Source organism: Phalaenopsis equestris, unplaced genomic scaffold (genome assembly GCF_001263595.1).
Source record: "Phalaenopsis equestris unplaced genomic scaffold, ASM126359v1 Scaffold000402, whole genome shotgun sequence".
NCBI lineage: Eukaryota > Viridiplantae > Streptophyta > Magnoliopsida > Asparagales > Orchidaceae > Phalaenopsis > Phalaenopsis equestris.
In genome coordinates this window covers 2,103,272-2,129,315 of record NW_018164844.1, presented here as the reverse complement: position 1 = coordinate 2,129,315, position 26,044 = coordinate 2,103,272, and the positions used below count along the sequence as shown (strand labels likewise).

General features: G+C 36.0%; 2 protein-coding genes across 2 annotated transcripts; one reads left to right on the top strand and one right to left on the bottom strand.

Annotated features, from left to right (window-relative positions):
- The first annotated feature begins 189 nt into the window (after positions 1 to 189).
- On the top strand, positions 190 to 19,080 carry LOC110026802. Its single transcript, XM_020727942.1, has 8 exons — positions 190 to 485; positions 1,024 to 1,278; positions 3,160 to 3,231; positions 3,312 to 3,379; positions 6,586 to 6,736; positions 6,819 to 6,908; positions 7,027 to 7,116; positions 18,954 to 19,080. The coding sequence occupies exons 1-8, from the start codon at positions 483 to 485 to the stop codon at positions 18,996 to 18,998; spliced, it is 774 nt and encodes a 257-aa protein (XP_020583601.1). The 5' UTR covers positions 190 to 482; the 3' UTR covers positions 18,999 to 19,080.
- A 2,746-nt stretch (positions 19,081 to 21,826) lies between these two features.
- LOC110026798 (pentatricopeptide repeat-containing protein At3g02330) lies at positions 21,827 to 25,235 on the bottom strand. Its single transcript, XM_020727935.1, has one exon. It carries the CDS (start codon positions 25,144 to 25,146, stop codon positions 22,480 to 22,482), a length of 2,667 nt encoding a protein of 888 aa, XP_020583594.1. The 5' UTR covers positions 25,147 to 25,235; the 3' UTR covers positions 21,827 to 22,479.
- Between the last annotated feature and the right edge of the window lie 809 nt (positions 25,236 to 26,044).

The window sequence follows — 26,044 nt, the reverse complement described above, 5'->3', positions numbered from 1 at the left end:
TTCGTGTTCGTCTCGTTTGTTTATCGAACGAATCGAACACGAACGCTCTACGAATCGAACACGAACTGTTCACGAACAACGAGTTTTTTTGACAGCCCTACCTAATTGCACATGCTGCCATTTTACTAAAATATATCATACATACAAGTGACAAATGAAAAGCTTAAAATTTGGCTTTTGTGGGTTGCTTGTACGATCTCAACCCCACGTCCCCACTCCATCTCTTGCTTCCTTTAATGTCGGCTCTCTCCTTTTCCTCTTTCCACGTCCACCGGCCGAGTTCTCCTCTCTTCCCTCCATCGCTCCTTCTTTGCTTCAACATTTCCTAAGCCGAGCGTGCAGGCGCATTTTATGTTCTCCTTCTATAGTTGTTCAAGAAAGAGTTCCATTCAGGATCGAAAGAAAGCCGCCATCCCGTTGTCGATCTGTTAAAATCCGTTTTCTCTCGTTTCCTCTGCGTTCGGCAGCTCGGGCTTGCTCTTATGGTAGTTTACATTGCCTGTTATTTAGTTAGATTATCGTTGGCCATTGCTTCTTCTCTTTCGAATGCCCTCATATCGTCATCTTGCTTGTGTTCGGTGGATTATTGATTGGACTTAGTCTCCAATCGACCGTTTCACCTGTCAAGCCATCTGTCACGTTTATCGATGGACTAGCTCTGTTCTTCTAGGTTTTTATGCTGGTTTTGGTTTTGATTCGGTTCAGGCTTTTTGTTTGAATGGTGGATTTATCGTCGTGTCTTGTTCTATGCTGCAACGTTTTTAACTTTTTGGTTTTCGTGCGCCTATAGAAGTCGATATGTTTCCTTAACTAATTGTTCCCCTCCTTCCTTACTTTTCTTGTTCCTCAAAGCTTTTGTTTTGATACGAGATGATTTGTTCCTATTGTTAAATAAAAAGCTTTTGCTGCACTCTTCCGCATTTTTTTTTGTTGTGGTTGTTATCTAGTTTGATGATGCCTTGTTTTGCGATTACCTCGGCATATATTTTCTTCTAAGCGTTAAGAGCTTCTTATTTCTGGAAGATGGGGGACCATCTTGCTTTGCTGGTGGACCGCCTGCTCACGGAAGCGACATTAGCAGCCGCAATAGAAAGCAGGAGAATGTCTGAATCAGGTCACAATACGTTAGTACCAAATGCTTCTGGGAGTGAATTAACTCAGAAGAGGATCGCTGTGAATGGCCCTAACGGTGGAAAATTAGTTGAGTGTAGGATCTGTCAGGATGAAGATGAGGATTGTAATTTGGAGGCTCCCTGTTCATGTCGTGGCAGCTTGAAGGTACAGTAAAAAGTAACTCGTAGCTATAAATTATGTTTCTTCTTTGTTTTTTACAGTGCTTGTTTATCTAAGTATTATTTGGTGAAGGTCATCATTTATTAATGCTTGGCGCCAACTATTAAGCACTTTTTATTTTGCTGTTCCATTTAGCTTTGGTCATATTATTGTTTTTGTTAAAATCTTTTTGCATTTTTGATCTGTAGGGAACCTTGTTATGTTCTGGAAACACTTCCATGAATGATATACTTTCATGAACATTTTAATTGTATCTTTGAGCTTCTAAACACACATACAAGCTGTAGAACATATACAAATTTTTATTTAGAAAACCTCTAACAGGGAAAAATAACTGGCCACAGGGCTAATAAGTTTTGTCAAATACTTCTAGGAAGTTCGGGGGACTTTATGATTGCATGTCACTCAGATAGCCAAAATGAGAACCTGAGAGCATCAAGGTTAATCCTATTTTCTGTGCTTACCACTACCTTAGTAAAATCCTGAACGTGCAAACAAGTATCATGATAAACTTTTAAATATATAAAACTTGTTTTCTTCAACTGCAAATTAGAAAATATGAGAATTGGACTTAAACATTGATGTAATGAACAAGTAAATCTTGAGAAATTTATAAAAAATTAGGACCATACAAAATCAACTAGTAATTGTAATTTATTTCCCACAATTAGAATCTTAGCTATATTCAATTTGAGCAAACTCATGAACACGTGCAAACAAATATGATGGTATTTATAAGAAAATATGTAAGATAGAAAGTTCACCTAAGTTAAAAAGAAATATAGAGCTATTGCTAGTACAAGAAGACGACTTTCAGTTGAATTAAGTAGGAAATTTGCATTTAATTTGAACTCATTTATTAAAAACTAGAATAAGTAATTTTTTTAATCAACATTGTTCTCTAAACCAATGACTAATATGATTTGTACAAAATTAGTGAAATCCGGTTCAAGTATTCTCAAAAAGGGTCCCTTTGAGATGAATTTTATTATTTTTATATTATTTTATAAAATATGTCTGTTTAGCATATTTTTCACATATTTTAATTTTTTTATTATAAAAGTAAATCAATTTAATTTTAAAAATACTTTTTTTGGCTATTTTAAAAAAAATGATTTATGTTCAGCATGCCAAGTATATTTTATTTCAAGTGAAAATCATAAAAAAATAAAATAAAATAAAAAGTAAAAAGCCAAAAAAAAAAAAAAAACAAAGTGCATCCCAAGGGCCCCAGAGTTTCAATTTTTATTCAATTTTCAGTTAGCATTGATTAAGTTCCCCTCGAACTTCTTCCATAATATGTGATGAAAAAGTCATTTCAGCGGGCCAATAATAATAAAAAAAACTATGAAATGCTCAGCTGTGGCCTGCACAGTTCCAGTAATACAGTAATCCGTTTGTAGGATCCGTGAGAAGTCCAACCATCCAGCTGTGGTAATTCCATAGAACTATAACAACTATATAATTACTAAACTTGCTGAAATTTGCTTGACATTTTTGCTGAATGCAAATTTTCAGATCTCCATTCTATGTTAACAGACAAAGTGGTAAACTAAACATTGAAATTTGTCCTGAAGGTGTCTTTATTATTAATATAACAATTTCATATATTACAGAAGCTATAGCATTCACTGAATTGCTATGGTTACTCCACTTATATTACAACGCTGTTCTAAATCTTTTTTCAAGTTCTTATTATGCTTTACTATATGAACTACTCAGTAATATTTTTTTCTTTTTTTAAATTTAAAGAAACAACTTTAGCTACAATTTTGTCCAGCCTGATTGGCATGGTAACTGCCTTTGTATAAAATAATGTGCTATATTTTAGCTTAAATTTGGTTTATGACATTCTTCTAAATGCAGTTTGCCCATCGAAAATGCATCCAACAATGGTGTAATGAGAAGGGTGACACAACTTGTGAGATATGCCGCCAGGTGTCTATACATCATATTTCTATTTTATCTCATGAAGCGCCTAGAATTGATTATTTTTGGTCATTATCTTTGGCGTGCAGCAATTCAAGCCAGGTTATACCGCTCCTTCTCAATTGTTTCACTATGGGGGTGTTCCTATGAATTTCAGGTATGCTCTGCAAAGAAATTTTAGTTGGAATTCATTCCTAAATATGTAATACTTATCATTTTGTTGGTGCAATTTTATATAGATAGGCATAAGAATGATAGAGTGATAAGAGATCAAGGAATTTTAGTCATGTTGCATGTATTAAAAATTGGATAATACGATCTTGGTTAAAATCTTTACATCAAAGAAATAATGAAATAATTATTATATTAATAAATGAGAGTTTTATGAAAATAATAATAAAAAAAAACATTTTGAACGTTCATAGCAAATACTATAATGAAATTTATTATAGTTTGAGAAAAGATGGAATTAGTTTTGAGGAAGATGCATAAGTCTGAGTCTTCAGTCCATATGCGATATTTGTTGAGATTTGGAGAGCCATGGGGGTCATTGCAATGATTTAGTTCATATATCTTTTTAGTAAAAAAATTGAAAATTAAGATAATACAAAATGATTGCAGAATGATTATTTTAGTGTGAATATATAGAACAAAAGTGATGTTCCATATTGTGCTAACTGTAAAGGAATCCTTTTTTTTTAATTGTTTGTTTCCTGGAACAAACAATTAAAAAAAATATAAATTTTGGAGGATCAATCTGATTTTATGCCAAGAAAATTCACTTTGAAAGTGATTTTTATGTTAAGATAATTAATGGAGAAGTGTGGTGATATCGGGGAAGAGAGAGCCCAAACCACAAGAGAAACACAAATATTATTATTGAATTTGAAATTGGTTACAACGACTCTTTTCACTGGATTTTATCTTCAATATCCATAAGCCTCTGCTGAAGACGACAAAACTCTCGTCGTATTTCGTCTCGAGAAGGCTCGGGAATGGATCTCTCTTTGGTGGCATGGTTAGGGTTTAGTCAAAGTTGCTGATTTCAAAATTCAACGAGGGTAATTAAGCATAGGAGCATGTGGCAGTGGAAAAGGTACTGGGTGGTAAGAAGGAAATTTTGTGGGTTATGGCGGATGCCAGGAAACCCTAGGATGAGATTAGGGTTGGGTAGTTCTGATACCAAATGATACCGGAGGAGTGAGCCCAAACCATAAAAAAACACAAATATTATTTTTGAATTTGAAATCGGTTACAATGACTCTTTAAAATATGAAATAAACGACAAATAAATACAAAGACACAAGACACACCTCGAAAGTGTATTCCATGGGGGGTGGAGGTTGGCCCAGTGGATCCAGAGGCTTGGGGGGACACCATGTGTGAATGCGGGACAGGGGCCGACAGAGGTTGGAAGGTGAACTGGAGGAGGGAGGCAGTAGGTTAAGGTGGCAGGAAGGTTTTTGGGACGGCTGAGAGGTAGGTTGGAAGGTGGGTAGCAAGCTGGGAAGGTGGGGCAACAACTGGAAAGGCTGGGACACAAGTTAACTGCTTTAGGGGAGCTGACGGACCGCCGGAATGGTCCTTGAAAGGTCTGGACAGCATATTGCTCAGTAGAAAGGGGGTCGACAGTGTAGGGTGAAGCTATTGGGTGTGGCCAGCGGCTAGGGGAAGTGGAGGAGGAGTATGAAAGATAAAATGGAAGATACAATCACCATCTCGGAGAAGATACAACCGGAGCATGACCATAAATCCATAAAGCAACAATTTAAAGACTCTCACAAGGGAAAAAATAGAAAATGAAAGCGAAAACCACAGAAAATTAGGGTAAAGGGATTGACAGCAATACCGCCCTTCCTAAACTACAACTCGATCGAGCGGGATGCATAAAAGGCATTGGATGGGGCGTGTGAGGCTGCTCGCCCTGTTAGGATTCTCGCCTGGACCGCTCGGCCCGAGGTTCCTCTGGACCGATCCTCATATGGGCCGGTCGATTCACTAGTGGGAGTTCTTGCTCCTGCGATCCCGTTGTAGGAGAGCCCCTCTCCTGCGGTTCATGACAAGCCCCACGTCATGTGGATAATAAAAAAAGGCTATTTAATAATTTTTATTAATCTTTAGGATCCTAAAGATCCATATGATCAAGTACTATGATAATTTATTTGATGTTCTTGAAGACATAAATGCGTAGAAAATATACATTGATGTTTTAAGGTATTTATGATAAACTGATTAGTATTAGAAATAATTGTGATGCGACTTAAAGAGTTTCCCATTACTAAATGTTTATATGAATGGTCAACATTTAGTTGATATCTTCTTTTTAGTATTTACAAAGATGCTTACTAAAGATATTTAAAGTGGGTGTTTTGGTTTATATTTTGTTGTTAATGGTGTAGTTTCAATTTGCAAGATACCTATTGAATTAGGTGAAAGTTTAAAATTTTGGAGAAAATATTAAGAGGATAGATACTTTAGAATTAGTAGAATAAACTTGAATATTTGATATATAATTTTAGTGAATATGATGTTAACAATTATCATTCAATATTACTAGAATATAAGATGTACTTAAGTTGAGGCTGGATGATTACAATGGAGAAGTGCCTTGGTAGTTATTTGTGATGAAATGATATGATGGAGGCTTAAAAGTGAATTTTGTAAGATTGCAATTGGGTTGATGTAGTATGGATCCATATCTTTTGCCGTTAAAAAGATAATGATATCTAAGTTGAATTTGGTAGAAAGTGAATGTTCAAATGGATGCATTGCAAAACTAAAAAGAATATGAGTATTCTTTTTAGAAGAAAGAATGCAGTGATATCTATTGCATACAACATTATTGAAAGTAGACTAAATGGTTTGAAAATGTACAACAAAGGGCATGAATATGTTCTTTAGACGAGTTGATTAAAATATTGTTTAAGGATTACGATGAAAAAGGGGTAGAATTAAGTTTACATTGATAGAAATTGTTCAAAATAATTTATGAAGAATAAATTTTTGTCTTAAAGAACACTTCACATGAATGATTGAAAATGAGGATTCATAGTAACAACCTTAAGTTTACATTGAAGAAATTGTTCAAAATAATTTTGAAGAATAAATTTACGTCTTAAACAACACTTAACATGAATGAATAAAAATGAGGATTCATAGTACCAACCTTAAATTGTTAAAATAAGGATAATGCGATGATGAGGTGTGTATGTATTTATATTAATATGAGCTATCGGGATTACAACTTCTATTCATAGGTCCATGTTAACAATTCTATGGTTTCACTTTACTTTCTGTGTTTGTATTATGTTTTATGATATTTATAGAATTGCTTCCCTATCATGCATTGTTGTATATATGCAGGGGAAGTTGGGGGGTGTCCCGAAGGGAAGTTCATGATTCACAAATCATAACTATTGTTCCATCAGACCGTAGCTTCATGAACTCAGATTATGATTACTATGCATCTACCAGTGCAAGAAGCTCAATGTATTGCCGTTCCGTGGCCATAATAGTGAGCGACCCTAAATAATTTCAGCATTTTTTTGTTTTCTTTAGTTAAAGAAGAATATTAAGACATCTATCTTTGCGTCCAGTTCATGGCTGTCCTGGTTCTTCTTCACACACTGCCCATCTTTTTAAATTTGTCTGAGGATGATGAGCAGAATTCGTTAACACTATTTGGGGTAACAATTTTATAAGACCATGCTTAGAATGGAAAGAATGAAAGAGAAAAAAAAAACATTTTTGCATCTATTTTTGAGCAACTTTCTCAGTCACTTTATGCTGCTTCTTTCATGCTAGATGCTAGCTTTGGGGATTGCTGGAATAATTCTGCCAGTTATCATAGTGATCAGGGTAGTAATTGCTTTTCAATGCCGTCAGCATTATCAGGTACTGCTTTGTTGGCTGATTATTACAAAATTTATTTCTGAAAATGTTTCTAGTACCTCCTTTGCTGAATTACTGTTTGTATCGTTCTGTTGAGTGAGTTTTATTGTATTGCTTGATGCATAATAATGATTGCTTTGATACCAATTTACAGATCTGATGTCCATTTCATATAGGAACAGTCATTATTAATGTCAATTTGATGATATGCAGTTTTTTATTATCACCTTTTTTCTCTCAAAATCCCGAATATGATGGGGGGTTTAAATTCATTATGATCATAGGAACAGTCATTATTAACTTTTACTAGTAGGCTGATGTAAACATCAATGTATAAAGTGATCCCTAGGCTTACAGGATACGAAGGTTGGAAAACACAAGTAGTGAATCAAAGTGAAATACACTGCACGTAACTGAAGCAGTAATCCATCCCTAAGAAGGCTATTCAAATGCACCTAAAGTAGTAAAATCACGCTCATGTAGTTCTTCAATCAGCTTCAATGGAATTTCAGGAGTTCGAAATAGTGCCAAATTCCATTTGCAGTCTATGCCAAGCCATCCTGTAGTGTCTTCTGCAAGAAAATGGGCAAAGAGAAGACATGACGCGGGAGCCTACCGTGGATGCTGTCCTATCGTTGCTGGAGTACTGCGGATGCAGTATTGTAGCTGCTACAGTACCGCAGAAAATATATTGCGAGAGGCCCCAAAATAACCCCGTTTTCCTTTCTTATGCTTTATTTCCTATTATCCTTCATTCTTTTTTAGTATTTTTTTATATATGTGTTGTATTAGGGTTTGTGAATGCAGTTTTTGGTGTGTTTTGTTTAGGACAGCTGCCAACGTCCATTGTTTTCCCCTCGAGGGCTGTATCTAACAGATTGTGTGATGCTCCAGCTGTATCTCTCTCCCGAGGTGGTGATTATGTCCCCCATCACTTTTTGAATCTTACCACATCGCTTACGGCCTCTCTGTCCTTATTGTAGCCGTCCGGACAACTTCATGTAGCTGTTTTCCCTGTAGTTCTCCCCTTCCCCCTGCTTTCCCCTCTCCTACTTTCGCTGTCGCAGCTTGCAAACTCTTCCACTTGCTGTTGACTGCCAGAATCTGCATAGCCACTGTTGTTGTCCTCATCTCGAACCGCCGTGCCATGTCGATATCAGCTACGTGCTTGCTATCTGGAACCTGGGAAACCATCATATTTGCTGTTTTTTGTGTGCTGATCACCTCGTCCACCATCCCACCACCTTTCAACCCTCACCGACCCATCTCCACCACCCCTGATCTAACCCTAGTCACGTATCGTGTGTCGGGTGTGTTGTTATTTCTTATTTTCGTCTAGTTGGTTGTAATTTTCCTTTTAGTATCTGTGTTGTAATAGCCTGATCGACTTTCCAGTAATAATATTTGATTTTTCTATTACGATTTGGGTTAACTACGGTATCAAGACAACCTCACCCTCTCAACATCAAGAAGTTTAGGGAGACTAAAGAAGTCATTATATTTACACTCATTGAAATCATGAATTCCCGGGGCTAAAACTCGATTTTCACTCCTCAAATTTTCGAGAAAGAGATCATTAGAATTGCAACATATAAAAATTAGACACGTATCTTTTATGGAGAACAAACCCATCTCTATACCTATCAATTGATCACCTCCTGATAGCATCTGGTTTTTGGTAACTAAATTGACGATTATATTAATAGCCATCTTGCATGACATGGGAACGTCTAGACGGCTGTTAATCACGTCCCGCGATGGACCCAAGTGTCTGTTACGAACAAAGACTAGTCCAATCAGTCCGGTTTAAGTTGTTTCACCTTTTGGGTGGATTGTCCGGCCCTATCAACGTTTTTTTTTGTTTGGTTTAATTAGATTTAGGATTGTTTTATAGCTCTATATATTTGTTTGCTTTGGATTGTTGGGACAACTTGTTTTTTTTAATTGCATGTTGTTTTTTCCAGATTTCTCACCTTAGAAGTGTTGTATCCTTTATCTTCTTAAGTGGTGTGTCTGTAACTTGATTGGGGAATATGTGGTGGATCCTCCTTGGAGTTTGTGTCACGCCAACATGTCATCAAATGTCTTTTTCTTATTGTTCTCATACAGGAAAGCCACCATCGACAACGTTCTCTTGCTGTTTTTAGTTGAGGCTGTAGCCTTTGACGTCCGCACTCCACTTAGCTAGTGTCGGCCTTGCGTTCTGACTATCTTTCTCACACAAAACAACGATTATCCTCCAATTTATTTCCCAAATCCTGTTTTATCTCAAAACATTTGACCCTTAAACACATTCTAGGAATTCTATAATGATGTCATATGGTATCAAAGCCTGACATATCCTAATTTTTTATGGATATCCTAATTTTTTATGGATTTGTTTTCTCCCCACTCTCAAATCTAGACTTCACATAACCTAACCTAATACCTCCACCAAAAAAATCATCCCTACACCCTCCATACCCTAATTCCAACCGTAAACCACTCCTTATTTGTTAGTTGAAATCCTAATTGGGAGAAAAGTGAAACCATGCCGCTGAGGAGAAACGTGCAAAGAGGTATCTAAAAGCTCATAATAGAAGACATGCAAAGGAAGATCCTTCAATTGCAACAAAGACTTGTCTTTGAGATGAGACAAATTGGATAAATCACCCATAACCATAATGATGACTTGCCAGAGTGAGAGGAAGAAGTTAATATTTTTCATTAGGATGTTTCTAGTGATGAAAAATCAATATCTGATAATTGTCATTGAATACTAGATGAGGGCCATGACTTTGAAGCAAATATCAACCCATCGGATTTTGATGGACATATGAGTTTGCATGAATTTATTGAGTGGTTACAAACAATAGAACAAATTTCTGAATACAAAGACATTCCTAAGGAGAAAAAAAGTTAAATTGGTAGCCATCAAACTAAAAAAAAAGGTCATTGTGGTTGGAAAATTTAAAACACCTTCTCCAACGTGAGGGAAAATGTAAGATTATGACATAGGGAGATGCAACACAAATACATTCCTTTGTATTACGTGCATGAAATGTTTTTAAAACTACACAATTTTCACTAGAGATATACTTCCATGGAGTAGTACACGACAAAATCTGATAAGCTTATACTGAAATGTGAATTAGTGGAGCCAGAGGAACACACATTGATGAGTTATCTAAGAGTATTGAAGTCATTTATCAACAATGTTGTGTAATTGTAGCCTTATTAGTCTATACTTGATGTACATACTCTAGCTTTAAATGTGGAGAAGCGTCATTGTCACCAGGGGACCACACACCTTACACACATGGCTCAATCTTAGGATTAGGCGGCAAGAGTAAATTCATTAGAGCACCTAATCCAGCCCATTGCGAGGTTAAATCAACCCAAGACGAGGAAAAATTGGGTTCTCTTAGCACTCTCAATCATTCTCACTCAAGAAGTACTTTAAGTGCCATGATTTTTAACATAATACTTCTGCTTGTTTAAACAAGAGAACATTTTTCACCGAGCAAAAGGTAGTGGAAGAAACTGACAATGACACAAGAGAAAGCAGAAAATGGGGATTTTAGAGATGAATATTAGCTTTGTGCCGATGAGTGAGAGATGATAGTGATTCGACAAATCTTTTAGACGTAGCCCATGATAGCAATAGAGGTTCTGCTATAACATCTTTGGTACCCATTGTACCGTGAAAGGAAATGTGTGAATACATATTTTTTTAAATAAATGTACACGTAAAGGATAAGAAGGAGGGTTTGATGCATGTTGGGTTGTCGTGGGAAAGATGAGAGGTATGGTGTCAATGGAAGAAGTAGAAATTGCTCGCAAAATCACTTGTGAGGGAGAAAGATGTTTGGTTGTCTCACTAGTCATCATCTTCCTAAGACTTGTAGATGATCACCGTGCTTAATCTAATTTCTCCTTTTTCCTTTTTTTTGGTTTTGGATTATATGTTGTTTCTCTCTCTTGAATTTTACCTTGTGGATATGATGCAAATTGAAGACAACACTTTAAAGAGAGAGGAGGAAATGATGATTGATTTCTTGAAGAAACCGAGAGGTAGGGGAGATTGGCAATTTGGTGTTTCTACAAGAGTGTGGGAGATGCCTTGAGATGTGGTATAGGATGAAACTTACAAGAATCATAGAAGAATACACAAATCTATGAATCAATCTATTTATTCATATAATATAAATAATAGATGATATTTGAATTTTAGCGCTAGGATTAATCACAGTGATGCCAGAGTTAACCCAAACCACAATAGATACTGAAATATATTATTGCTGAAATTCAAAGATTACAACTAGACTCATGCGAAACAAGAAAAACAATGACACTACACGAAAACTAGGGCGGCGTAGGTGGGGTGGTGATGTTGCGGTTAAGGGAGAGTTAGGAGAGGAGGTGTGGCTGTAATAGGGAATAGGAGGTTGGTCGGCGGTATGAGGATGAAAGCAACGGGTGAGAGGGGAAGTGGAGGGGTAACGATGGCTTTGGAGTGAATAGCAGGCAACTAGGGAGCAGGGGGGTGGGTGGGTTGGTTGTAGGAGGAAGTGTGGGGCAACAAATTGCCGTGGATAGCAACAATAACAGGGGATTGGTCGGGTGACAGTGGGGCGACAGGGAGCAGGGGAGTGTAAGGGAGATGAAAACAAGGAGAAAGGAGAAGATTGAACACTAACGGGGAGCAGCGTGAGAATGGGTTGGTTGTAGGAGGAAGTGTGGGGCAACAAATTGCCGTGGATAGCAACAATAACAGGGGATTGGTCGGGTGACAGTGGGGCGACAGGGAGCAGGGGAGTGTAAGGGAGATGAAAACAAGGAGAAAGGAGAAGATTGAACACTAACTCAGAGCAGATACAACTGTAGTATCACCTGTCATCGGACTCAACCCTAGCAAGGGGGAAGAAAACTCCATACAGGAAATCTGAAATTAGAACTCAGCCAAAAACTACCCTAAGCAAGCAAACAAAGAAAATAAAATAGAATAGATGATAAATTAGGAAGGGGAGGCTCTCCCCTTTGAGCGACAACTAAGGAAGAAAGGGTAGAGGATTGGCGGCAGGCTTGAGATGGAAAGGAGACGGGGAAGGAAAGAATGGGAGCTAGCATCCCACCCAATGGAGCTGGAGAAAGAGGCCGGTCCAGGCTCCTGCTGGACCGAGGCCTCTTGCTGAACTGCTAGCTGGTTCAACCAGGCTCATGTTCTCAAATTTAGGCTGATGAATAGTCTCATAAATAACCTTAGGGCATGACTCAATAAGAGAATTGATTAGTAATGATTAGTAATCAAGTTTATTTGTAGAACCTAGATGATCACAAGAATAATCCTAGTACTTTGAATATGCATGAGGATGGAGTTTTTAAATTATTATAGATTACACTTGTGCTTGAAATTTGAATTGACACAAGTTCTTAAGCCATTGGAGGTTGAGAAATTAGTGTATAATATTGTTTTTCTTGAAGGGATGATTTGGGATCAACATGGGTATATGACCATAGGTGAAACCATCTCAGAATTTTTAGACCCAACCAAATACTGATCGGTTATCTTTTAGATTTTTTAATGACTGAGTTGATTTACAAATGACCCTTACATTGGCTTTCTAAATTAGGGGCAAGAGGCCAAATCTCTTAATTGGTTTTCGAGCAAAGCTTTTGAGCCATAAAGCTTGACTCCATAATATTGAGGAAAGCTAAAAGCTAAAAAGTTCGAGTCATGTTTACAAAGCAAAGCATATTGTAATAACTATAAGTTATAAGTAATAAAAATAAATAATATCAATAATAATAATAATAATAATAATAATAATCATCATAATAATAATAATTGAATTGGAGTATCTCTATCATTACAACTTCATAGTCGTATGCCCCTTTTCGAACCAATGAAATCGGGAGAGGGGGGGCATGAACAAAGAGATTGAGAGAGAAATAAGACAAGAAAGGAAGGAAATTATTGCTTGTGCGTGGGAGGCGACACTGTGCCCTAGCCAAAGAAAGGAAAAGTTGAAGTCGTCGTTTGCTATGAGTTTGCCTGGGGTTGTTGAAGCCGACGCTGTGCCATGTCGGCGTGTGCGAAGGAGAGTCGGGTCACCGTGGGGATTGAAGTCGAGCCATGCTTGAAGGAAAAAGAACTTAGACGATGAAGAAGAGTGGTTCGAGTGGCTCTACATGCACGGGTTAGGGCTACCAAGCTTTTGGTAAGATAAAATTAGATTTTATTATAATTAAATTTATGAATTTTGAACATAATAAATATAATTTATTATTTAAATGTTAATTGTAAGTGTATTTGATATTAGGATCCAGGCTATTAAAATCCCGAATTGCAGGGAGATGGAAATCCATATTTGTGCGAAAGAGATTGGGTTAATCGAGATAAATGTTAGGGTTTATTTATTTAATTTATAAATCATGTATATATGTATTAAAATATTAATTATGTGTTTAATTAAATGTGATTTAAGCTGTAGAAGTTCAGTTTGGAGGCAGAAGAAAGTTGTGACATTAAAGTTGAGTGCTTATTTTTCATATATATATATATATTAATATTTATTTAATGAAAAATCGTTTTAATGCTTTAGACAATTATTTTTATAATTATATACTTGTTGTAAGTTTAAGAGTTAAAGGAAGGGAAATGGGAAAATGAAAAATGATTGGTCAATGTCTTTAAATGGAGGTAATCAAATGATGTAATATCTTATTTCTATTGAACGAGTGAATAGAATTCAGTTATATAATATCTTATTTCTACTTTTGTCTTGTCTAATTATAATTTTGAAGGTGTTATCAGGGCTGTTAACGTTCTATTTCTTTTGAGATTGAAAGGCCCTTCAATGTAGAGTTTCTCCTCCATGCCATCGATTTGAGGAGGGTCAAATTAGGTTGCGGTTTGGGTTTGAGTTTGTATTGAAATTAAGCATACACAAAATTGACTTAACTGAGCATGACCCAATTTCTACCTCGAGTTACTTGAGATTAAAATGAAGACAACCGTAGTACGGGATGAAGACTTCAAGTTCTACTTCACAGGATCTTGCTCGGCTTTTATTTGATGTCTTCAAATCCAGGTTGAACATGGTTTTCAACCATGTTCCATGATTTTCAACCATGTTTCAACTCGAGGAGAGTTAGAAGGTATATTAAGAAAAATTTATTTCTGTTAGAAGTTATCAATATTAGATTTATTTCCTAATATAACTTTATTTATTTTTCTATTTTAGGTTTTCTCATTTTACGTTGATCATTTGTGTACTTAGTTGAGGTCAATTTTATATAATTGAGAGACTACAATGGGGATAAATTTTTATCATAATTTTTATATGAGAGCCATTTTGGATTAATTTTGTATATTCAAGAGACTAAATTGGAGAAACTTGATATCTTGAGACACAGATAGTCAGGGATTATTTTTAGAATATTTTATTTAGTTAAATTTTAAGTTTCATAAATGTAACCCATCATGTTGTAGTTTATATGTATATACTTATGTGTGTGTGTGTATATATATATATATATATATATATATATATATATTAATATTTATTTAATAAAAAATCGCTTTAATGCTTTAGACAATTATTTTTATAATTATATACTTGTTGTAAGTTTAAGAGTTAAAGGAAGGGAAATGGGAAAATGAAAAATGATTGGTCAATGTCTTTAAATGGAGGTAATCAAATGATGTAATATCTTATTTCTATTGAATGAGTGAATAGAATTCAGTTATATAATATCTTATTTCTACTTTTGTCTTGTCTAATTATAATTTTGAAGTTGTTATCAGGGCTGTTAACGTTCTATTTCTTTTGAGATTGAAAGGCCCTTCAATGTAGAGTTTCTCCTCCATGCCATTGATTTGAGGAGGGTCAAATTAGGTTGCGGTTTGGGTTTGAGTTTGTATTGAAATTAACCATACACAAAATTGACACCCAATTTCTACCTTTCTGAATTGAACTCGACTCACTTAATCTGTTTAACATAAGGCATAACAACTTTATGGATCAAATTTGGGTAAAGTTTAATTCAATGTTGAGTTGGCAGGTTAATTTTTAGTTGGTGGTTTTGGGTCAATTTTAGGTTCACGGGTTAACTTGAACCCAATTCAAAAAATTAAATGGGTTTGGATTCTAGACCGAACATGCTTAAAAATTAATTGGGTCGACTCAAATCTGAGTATTTGAGTCGGTTCATGTTGGATTGATGTGTCAGACCAAGTTTAGACAGCTCTAATCGGGACCTTTAGTAACACACTAAAAGTTAATCTTCTTCCATCAAAGTGGTGAAATTATATATGAATGATTTTCTTGGATTGAAGGCGCTACAGAGAAGATGGGGATTACTGCCACAGAGAAGTTATTGATTAAGAAGCTAGCAATTAGTTGGAAATCAACTTATAAAATGGAAAATCTTGATCCAAAACATATAAAATCAATGATGAAATATTTGTTGAAAGTTCCTAAAGTGAACCAACAACAAAGTTGCAATAAATCATTCCTCCCGGTTTCAGCCATTTTGATAACAATCTATTGGTAAAAGCTTATTTTTGAACATCATTGATATAAAATTTGGTTGCTCAAAAAAGTAAGTTGTCAAATGCCATTTGCAAACAAGAAAACTGCTACTTAGATGGTAGATTCATGAGCTTCAGATCATATGTAAGAGATGATAATGCCTTTCACAATTACATCACATGCTATGAAAATTATGTCCAGTTTGCATATGGGTCATTTTCAAAAGTGTTTTGGAATAGGTTCTATAATTCTCTCAAGAAATCTGACACCCATCTCTATGCTTATATTGCTTCACCTAGATTTTAATTTATTATCAATTAGTAAACTATAGACAAGAACTGTGTTGTTAATTTTTCATCTAATTTTCATAAAGGTTGCATGAACTTGGGAGGATGATTGGTAGTGTAGATATTTTTCTAAGACCTATACCCTTTAAAGATTGATTATTCAAGTAAGGTATGAGCTTAAACAACTAATCGTGTACCCACCAAAATCACAACTTCAAATTCTAAACACACTTTAAATAATGGCATTAATGTTTAGCTTTGACACTATCTCCTAAGATACCCAAAATTTAGTTACTTTGAAGAATTAATTGCTTTGTGTTCACCAATAAAATTTCAAAGAACTTTCAATTGCCATCTAACTAAACACGCTCACTTCATATTACTATGAAATCTACAAATCTTCCCAACCTTTTGTTTTAGCCTATAGTGATGTGTGGGACTGAAGGAAGCGAGGAGGATTGGTTCTTGAAGAAACCAAGAGAGAGGGAATATCATCAATTTGCTGTTTCCCTAGGAGTAACGGAGAGACATCAAGAAGCGTGCACAATAGGTGAGGGGCTGGGATGTAATGAAGAATATAGTATAATAAAGAGATCTTGGTGGGTAGAGGGAACAAATGAGAGAGGCTAATTAAAAGAGGAGAGAAAATGTTAGTTCATGTGCAATTCATTGATTGATAATTCAAATGCTATCATTAAAATCACTATTTATAAAAGTTGGGTCATGTTTGAAATCAAATTAATTTAAAGTTTATGATAAAACCTATTAAGTGCGTTGATTCAGCATTTTTCCTTATAATCCATATCATAGTGATAACTCTTCATTGGATTGATTCTTTTGCTAACCTGTAACTTTTCTATCCTCTCTTTTTTGGCACTAACACCTCTTTTGCCTTAGAGCCCATCAAACTTCTGATACTGTCGCCTGTTTGCTTTGGTGTTTTTCTAATGGTTTTCTTTCAGTAGCCATCTCTCATTTCAATTTCCTCTTATAGGTATCGAGACTCTTTTAACTGGTGGTAAATCTAGGGTTTTTCTTTTTAATGCGGGAATTGATTTGTTTGCTAAACCTTTCTGTTTCCTCTTGATCTCTTACCTTATGGTTTTTGGATCCTAGAAATGTGTTGCCTTGCTTGCATAACGAAAAAATGATTGATACCGGAGTTAACCCAAGCCATAATAGGAATAAAAAATATTATTACTAAAAGTAAAAGCAAATAGACGGTTCAGTGTGGTTCAGTGCGGTTCGGTGCGAGGGTTTTTTGGGCCAATCAGAACTGGACGTCAGGCTAGTTCACAGTCCAGTCGGCCGGTCTGGCCTGATTTTCTAAACGTTGCTTATAAGTTTATAAATGATATTGCTCTGGTCTCCTGACTGAGGATGTCGTTCCCTTAAACTCTAAGGAAAAACATGACTGATGAAACTTCTAAAGACATAATTAAAAGTGTGATTGAGTTTGCTTTTTGGCTGTCATTTCACCTTTATAATTTTCTGTTGGTTCCGACTCTGTGTATCGACTTCTGATCTTACTTATGTGCCATGATCCTAGCAGTTCCTAATTGTGTATCAGCATGAGTTGTCTCATTTGAAATCTGCGGGTAATGAACTCTTACCTCGTCGTTTATTTCCATACTCTTCCTTGAAGGTTCCGGGCCTTTCTCTGACTGTTCTTCTCTACTTAATAATGAATTTATAGTTAAATTTAAGAAGAAACTGTAGAAGCATGCTGTGGCCTGCCTTGGTTCTTGTACGACCAGTCTGGTTAAGAAGTTAAAAGTTCTGTGCAGTTCTGAATATTGTTGAACAACTCCTATGAATGCTTTGGCTGGACAGTCATGATGAGGAGGTGATAACTATTATAAAGGCTAGCCACTTTTTTTTTAAGTTTCAAAATTTTATTACCAATCAGTGAACTACTACATAAAAAAATAATTAATATCCATCAAAATTGAGAGTAGCTGGTCCTCGTTCAAATTCTAACTCAATATAGGATACCCAACTCATGGGGAGAAATATGGGCCCATGGCAGTGGCAGATTTGGGGCAACGGAGGAATACTTTTTTTTTTAAATTTCCAATCGTAGCTAAAGCATTTTGTTCATTAATCCGCAGATTTGGGGCAACGGAGGAATACTTTTTTTTTTAGATTTCCAATCGTTAGGAGAACACAAGCTAAAGCATTTTGTTCATTAATCCGGACAAGCTAATAATAGACTCTTGAGATTGCACAGAGCAACACAAGCTGATACATATATATATATATCCATACAGAAGAACTGAAATCTAGTGCTTAGGTAGCAATCATTCTGTCTCTCTGTTCTCAAGTACAACACTTTTTTCTTGTCTTTCTGTCGCATTCAGATAAACTTGTCGAGTTCTTCCCAACATTCATATAATTAGCTCCTGTTCAATACTAAATTCCAATTTCTTTAAATAGATATCATCTTGTTCCGTGTTTTATTGAGTGGAGCGCCAAAATATTCCCCAGATTATTTATATGGGATCATTTTAGTCCTAAAGTTTAAAAAAGCACTAAATTAGTTCTCATACTCTTTTAATATTGAGCTAAAATAGTCCTATTTTTGCCCCTCATTAAAAGAGTTTGGGGACTAAATGGACACTGTACTCTTTTAATATTGAGCTAAAATAGTCCTATTTTTTGCCCCTCATTAAAATAGTCCTCTTTTAAAAGCTATTCACACACAAATCACTCAAATCTTTAATATGAAAAATTATTCCATCAGGACACCAGACTTAAAATTTGCATCCGGAGTCCAGTGGACACTTGCCACATGGCGAGTGGGCTCCATCCCTCTATAATACCTATTCAATCAATGTATTACAGTGGGACCCACTTGTCACGTGGCAAGTGCTCACTATACCGTGCGTCCGGTGCCCTGATGGAATAATCTCTCTACAATTTTATAGCCGGGGACTATAATGGACCCCCACAAAAAGTCAAGAGGATCTTTTTTTGTCTCTTTTCTTGAGCATTATCTATGTCCTTACCATCTGTCTGTCCATTTGCATCTTTACAGAGAGCTCACGGTATAACCGTTGCAGGGGAGCAAATAGTTTCTTAAGAACAGAGATAATCTAAGCCAAGCAGTACGCTGTTGAAGATTACATTACATCTGGAGTTATAGTATTTATCTCACTAACCTTTCACATCAGAGAAACTTGTAAATGGGAAGCATTAAAAAAGGAAAAAAAAAACAAAAAAAAAATTGTAAATGGGAAGCATTAAAAAAGGAAAAAAAAAAAAACAAAAAAAAAAATTTGAAAGTTGAAAGGTCAAGGTGGGGATCTATTGTATTTATCCAATGTGCATAGAAAGATGTCACTCTCTCCAAATGTTTTGGAGAAGCGGCGGCGGTAATGTAAATATTATTGTTATTATTATATTTTTTTAGTATATAGAAGCTTTTATGAAGGATTAGAAGAAGAAAAAGGATGGGGGCATTTGCAGACATACCACATAATTTTTATATATTTACATATCTAACACTTAAACTTTATGTTTAGATGCATAATAAATATCACTCTTGATAATTTTTTGAAAGTGAAATTTACTTTATGCAAATATTTATAACATCAAAGTGTTATAAATGTAAATATCGAATTTTAGGTGTTGGATATATTATTACATGAGAATTGTCTGGAATCTAATGTGATTTTGTTAGAAAGATTGGATTTTTTTTCTGCATCTTTTTCGTAGATTCTGATTCATTTAGAATCTCTAAATAAAGTTTCAGAAACTGAGCTCAGTAAAGTGCTGAAATAAAAAATTATGATTCGAAATTCCTAAATTGAAATTGAATATGAATCTGATTGGGGGTGTTTGTTTGACGAAAAATTATTCCATACGGACACTGCATGGTGTCTGATCTCCACCGTCGATCCTCGCAAAGATGTATTTTAATGGGCCCTAATTTTAGCTTTTATTTATTTTTTTTAAATTTTTATTGCGGTGATCGACGGCGGAGATCGGACACCTGTATTCTATTGTTTTTTTGTATTTTTATTAGGGGGGTTTCATACGAACACTACAACTCTTATATATTTACAAATCTAACATCTACAGTTTACTCTTTGTATTTGTATCACTTGATTTTTTTTTTAATATCACATTAATAATAATATTATTTTACACACTTTCATGTATTGGTAAGATGTTATACATGTAAAAATTAAAATTACTACAACTCTTATATATTTACAAATCTAACATCTAAAGTTTACTCTTTGTATTTGTACCACTTGATTTTTTTTAATATCACATTAATAATATTATTATTTTACACACTTTCATGTATTGGTAAGGTGTCATATATGTAAAAAATTAAAATATAGGAGTTAGATATGTAAATGCGAGAATAAAGTGGTTTGCATGTAAAAGCTCCAAATCGTTATCCTGCATTGATTTTAAATATAATCAAATAATTTTGAATATTTAAAATGAAATACATTTATTTTACATGAAACACAATGCAATTATGAATATTTGCAACAAAAAGCCCCAGTTTGAAGGAAAAATATTACATCAGGACTCCTAACGTAAAAATACATTCATAGTCCACTGATATGAGGATACGTGGCTTCAAGGAAACACACGCGTTTTCCTGTGATTCGGCCCGTTAACACAGGAGAATATTCATTTTCACGCTATTCATGTGTTATTGTGGTGGTATCGATGCGTTATGTTATTATAACACCGAGAATATTCCCAAAACATAATAACACATTAATATCACCACAATAACACTTAAATAATGCTGAATAACACGGGGAAAATATTCCTCTGCGCTAAAACGATTTTTTTTTTAATTTTTCTGTCACCTCCACGTGTCCGCATATCAGTGGACTCTGAATATAACTCTACATTAAGAGTTCTGATGTAATATTTTTCCCAGTTAAAAAAAGATTATTTTGATTTTTGAGTCCGACTGAAATTATTATACATATTTGTTAAATACAGGGCACCTCTCGTTATTTCGAAGTTTATGAATCCCTTAAAATCATTAAAAACCCTCAAAAATTTATTTTATGAAATCATTGATGAGACAGAGCACAGAGCTTCTGACCATAATACTAAAATGAGCATTGGATTTGTAGAGTTGAAAAAATTAAGAATGGTTTACATACATATCTCTCTCTTCTTATGCATTTACATATCTAGCACCTAAACCTATGCATGAAGTGATATTTTTCTAGTGATACTAAAGATTTGGATGATATAAGTGTTAGATATAAATAGATTAGAACTGATTGGCATCTTTATAAATGCTTCAATAATTAAACTTTAGCGATTAAAGACACCTAAAAAGTTCAATTTGAATAATTGAATTGTCTAAGAAAGTTGTTAGAGCTTTTATGTCACTTAAGTCACTATCACATATGTTTTCAACATTCCCATCATAAAACTATCATCACATGGGAATACATCATCTATTTACTAATAAGAAAGATTCACATACATACCAGTCAATTCCTATATATCTTACATATATGACCCCAAAAACTTCAATTTTTGCATGCATATCACCTTACATATGCATGAAAATGCATGTTTGGCTTTTTAAGAGTTAACATGGTGATATGTTTGAAGTGATATGAAAAATTTGGGTGGCATAAATATGAAAAAGCAAAGTTTAGGTGCTGATATGTAAACACATAGGAATTGCATGGCTTAAAATTACAGGTCACAAACCATTTTGGCCAATTGTAGCCATGTGGTTCACAAGTACAAATCACTACCACCTCCCTATACAAAGAAATAATTTCTGTAATATCTTCCCACAAAAGATATGTAAACACATAGGAATTGCATGGCTTAAAATATCAGGTCACAAACCATTTTGGCCAACTGTAGCCATGTGGTTCACAAGTATAAATCACTACCACCTCCCTGTACAAAGAAACAATTTCTGTAATATCTTCCCACAAAATTTGGAATATAAGTAATAAACAGTTTGAAATTAAAAAAAAAAAGGATTTTCACAGTATATAATGGCCCAGAACCCAGAGTTTCAGACTGTTTATCTACAGTACTAACCCTTCGTTCTCCCTACAAGTGCCAAGATAATCTACTTGGGTTCCCATGGAAACCATTATCAATCAACTCAAACAGAAGAGCATGTTGCTATGAATGTTTGATGCTTAACTGTTGCATGAGCCTGAGTTAATGTTACCTGGTTGGGATCCCTCCAAAGCTAACCATCAGTTTATTTTACAGAATTCTAACTCTGTTGATGCATCAATAAATATTCTTCTGCCAGCCATATAAATGGTGAAATCAGTTACTGGTTGATATCTAACTTTTTCTTTTATCTGTGTATATTCCTAATCTAAGTGTTAAATACTTTAAGTAGAATGAGGCTGAAGTCTAAAACATCGAGGTGCTTTTGGGTGTAGAGGTTATAATTTCATCAGAAACTCCAACCAAAGTTAAGTGTGCTCGTGCGGGAGCACTTTTGGGATGGGTGACCTTATAAAATGTTACACCAATAGGACAAAATCGTGAGGCATTAGGCCAAAGCGGACAATATCTCGATGGGTGAGAGTTCAAGCTGTTACACCAAGTTTCTCCATGCAGCTCTGGTCATTTCCCCACCAAGCCAAAATCATCTCTTCAGTCAAATTATCCAGAATCTCGAATATCCACTCCGACCATGGGTGCAAATTGTCACCAGCAATAAAAGAATGCATCTCACTGTTCACTTCAATCCAGCTACAACCAGGTTCTTTCTTCATCGTACTCCTCCTCATCAACTTTCTCATCTCTGAAACTCCATCCCATCTCCCAACCTCTGCATATATGTTAGATAACAGAATACATGCTGATGAATCATCAGGCTCCAACAACAGTATTTTCTTCAAAGCTAGCTCTCCTATCTCCAAGTTTCTGTGGACCTTACAAGCGCTTAATAGAGCCCTCCATATGACTGCATCAGCTTCATATGCCATACCATTGATAACATCCAATGCCTCATGCACGCCTTTGGAACGCCCCAACAGGTCCACCATACAAGAGTAGTGCTCCAGCTCTGGTTCTAAATTGTAGAGCTCATTCATGGATTCAAAGTGGCGAAGGCCTTCATCAACCAATCCCACATGCCCGCAAGCCCTAAGAACTGCAATGAAAGTTGCATGGTTGGGTGCAATGTTCTCCATTTTCATCCTCTCGAACATGCTGAGTGCCTCGAATCCAAATCCATGATTTGCATAACCAGATATTATGGCATTCCATGAGACGAAGTCTCTTTCTGGCGTCTTTTCGAAGATGAGGAGAGAGTCCTGCATGTTCCCACATTTGGCGTACATGTCCACGAGAGTGCTTGAGATGAACACATCTTTGTGCATCTCCTGCTTGAGCAACTGAGAATGGATTTGCTTTCCCAAGCTCATCATGGCTAGATTGGCGCATGTGTCAAGAATTGTAGCATAGGTGAAATTATCAGGCTGCAGACCAAATTCCAACATTTGGCTGAAGAATTTCTGAGCTTCCTCGCTTCTTTTCTGCAAGGAAAATCCTGAGATTATGGTGTTCCATGATACCATTGTTTGGCTCTCTATCCTGCCATGGAGTATTTGTGCTTCCTCCAACATTCCACATTTGCAGTACATGTCAATGAGTGCACTTCCAACAAAGGAATCAGAACCAAGTCCCGACTTAATTATCCTGCCATGGATTGGAACTCCATAATCCAGCGACTGTTTCGCCGCACAAGCTTTAAGAATGCTGCCATAGGTGAAAACATCTGGCTCCAAACGGCAATGCAGCATTTGATTTAAGTGTGAAAATATCTCTCCGTAAATTCCATTCTGTTCAAGTGCTGTGATAATGGCATTCCAGGAGACCAAATCTCTCTGTTCCATCTCTTGAAAAACATTACAAGCACTCATCAAATCTCTGCACTTCCCATACATGTCCAACATCGCATTCATCACACAAACATTCAACACATGGCTGGTTTTGACAGCCAAGCAATGAACTTGCATGCCTTGCAAGCATGTTTTCGCTTCTGCACAGGCACTAAGAACAGCAGATAAGCTGATTTCATCGGCCAGAATGCATGAAATATTCATGAATTTGAACAAGTTCAGAGCTTCAATTCCTTCCTCGTTTCTAGCAAACCCAACAAGCATGGCATTACAAGTCTGCAGGCTACGGTCAGGAAGCTCCCAAAATATTCTCATGGCGTCGCCCAAACTGTCGCATTTAGAATACATATCAAGAGTAGCGGTCCCAACAACGACATCTGCCATGAAATTATTCTTCATTGCATGGCCGTGAAGCTGTTTTCCGATCTCTAGAGAAGGCAATCCTGCACAAGTTCGGAAGAGGCTTGCGTAGGATGACTGACTCACTCCTATTCCTTCTCTCTGCATCTCAAGAAACAGATCAAGCCCCACCATGAAACGCTCATTCTGAGCACAACCCGCAATAATGGCGCTCCAGGAGACCCAGTTCCTTCGTGGCATTTCACGGAAGAAGAAAAGGGAATCAGCCAAGCTTCCACATTTAGCATACATGTCAACAAGTGCGCTTCCTGCCACCACATCTAAAGCCAAAGCCTTTTTAACCGCAAGCCCATGAATTTGAGCTCCCATTTCATATTCATTCAAAGTAGAGATCAACTTCAGAACTAATGAAAAGGTTATATGATCTGGCTCCACGCCCATCTTCATCATCTCCAAGAAAAGTTCAACAGCCTCGTTCAAGTTTCCATTTTTCAGGCACCCTGAAATCATGGAGTTCCATGAGATAACATCACAGCCAGGCATAACTCTGAATAAATACCGCGCCTCACGCATCAAACCACTCTCTACGTAACCAGATATTATAGCGTTCCATGACACGACATCCCTGTCAGGCATTCCGTCGAACACTTTGCACGCAGAGTTCAAATCTATGCACCGAATGTACATTTGAAGAAGACAGTTTGCAACGAAGGTGGTCGGAATGAATCCATGTATAATCATTTGCGCGTGAGTTTGCCGTCCGGTTCTCAGATTCCGAAGCTCCGAGCAGTCCTGGAAGATGCGGGAAAAGCACATTTTAGCTGAAGTTGAAGCGCAGGGTTGGGAACTGGAGAAGGAAGAGAAGAAGAGTGGTATAGGATGAGATGCTGAAGTTGGTGTCGTTGGGAAGAAAAGCTTGTTTATGCCGACGAAGAAAGATGATATGGCAGATCTGGTAAGTGGTAAGAGAAGGCCACCAATCAACATTCCATTAGGTGTCTGCTTCTTCAAAAGATGGTTCGAATCGGTTCGCTCATTCTAGAGCTACTATTTGTGCGTGGAGATAGGCAGGTGCCCTCTATATTCTAGAGCTACTATTTGTGCGTGGAGATAGGCAGATGCCCTCTATTTTCTTTTGCTTGCGTGCGTGCGTGCGTGCGTGCGTGCTCAGTAGGGTGTGTGTGTGTGTGTGTTCAATAGGATTTGACCTTCATCTACTAGTTTTTTTATGCATTCATTCGGTTTCAAAGGGATTCTAACATTGATGGAGTTCTTTCTATGTGGTTTCGAGGTCTATCAAGAGATATATGAACACAAGTGACTTTTATACTGCTATGGTATATGTTTTTCTTACTTGTCTTTGGTTTGGAGTCTATCATGAGATATATGAACACAAGTGACTTTTATACTGCTATGGTTTTCAATATATATGAGTTTAGGATGAGAGTAAGCAAGTTCTTTCTTTTTTTTTGTCATATGACCTTAAGTGCTCTTTTGGAGGGTCTTTGTGTCAAAAGACTTCGTGATATATACGAGTTCGAGTATTAGTTGATTAAAGACAACCAATATACATTTATTTTTATGACTTTTACCACTACAATGAAATATTATTCATTAATTTATATTTAAGAACTCATTGATAACATTATTGTTGTCTTATTATTACACTTAATATTTATTTTTTTTTATAACTATGTCATTGCCATGAACTTTGTCATTGCCATATTAATAGAAGCTAGTTTTATGTGTTAAAGTTTAATTTGTGAGGAAATTTGAGTTCAAAGACTTTTACTGCCTCACAAAGCCTTTTACTGCCTCAAGAGTCATATGTTGTAACTTTGGATTACAATATTGATGATAACCCAACAATGAAAGAAAATTTTAT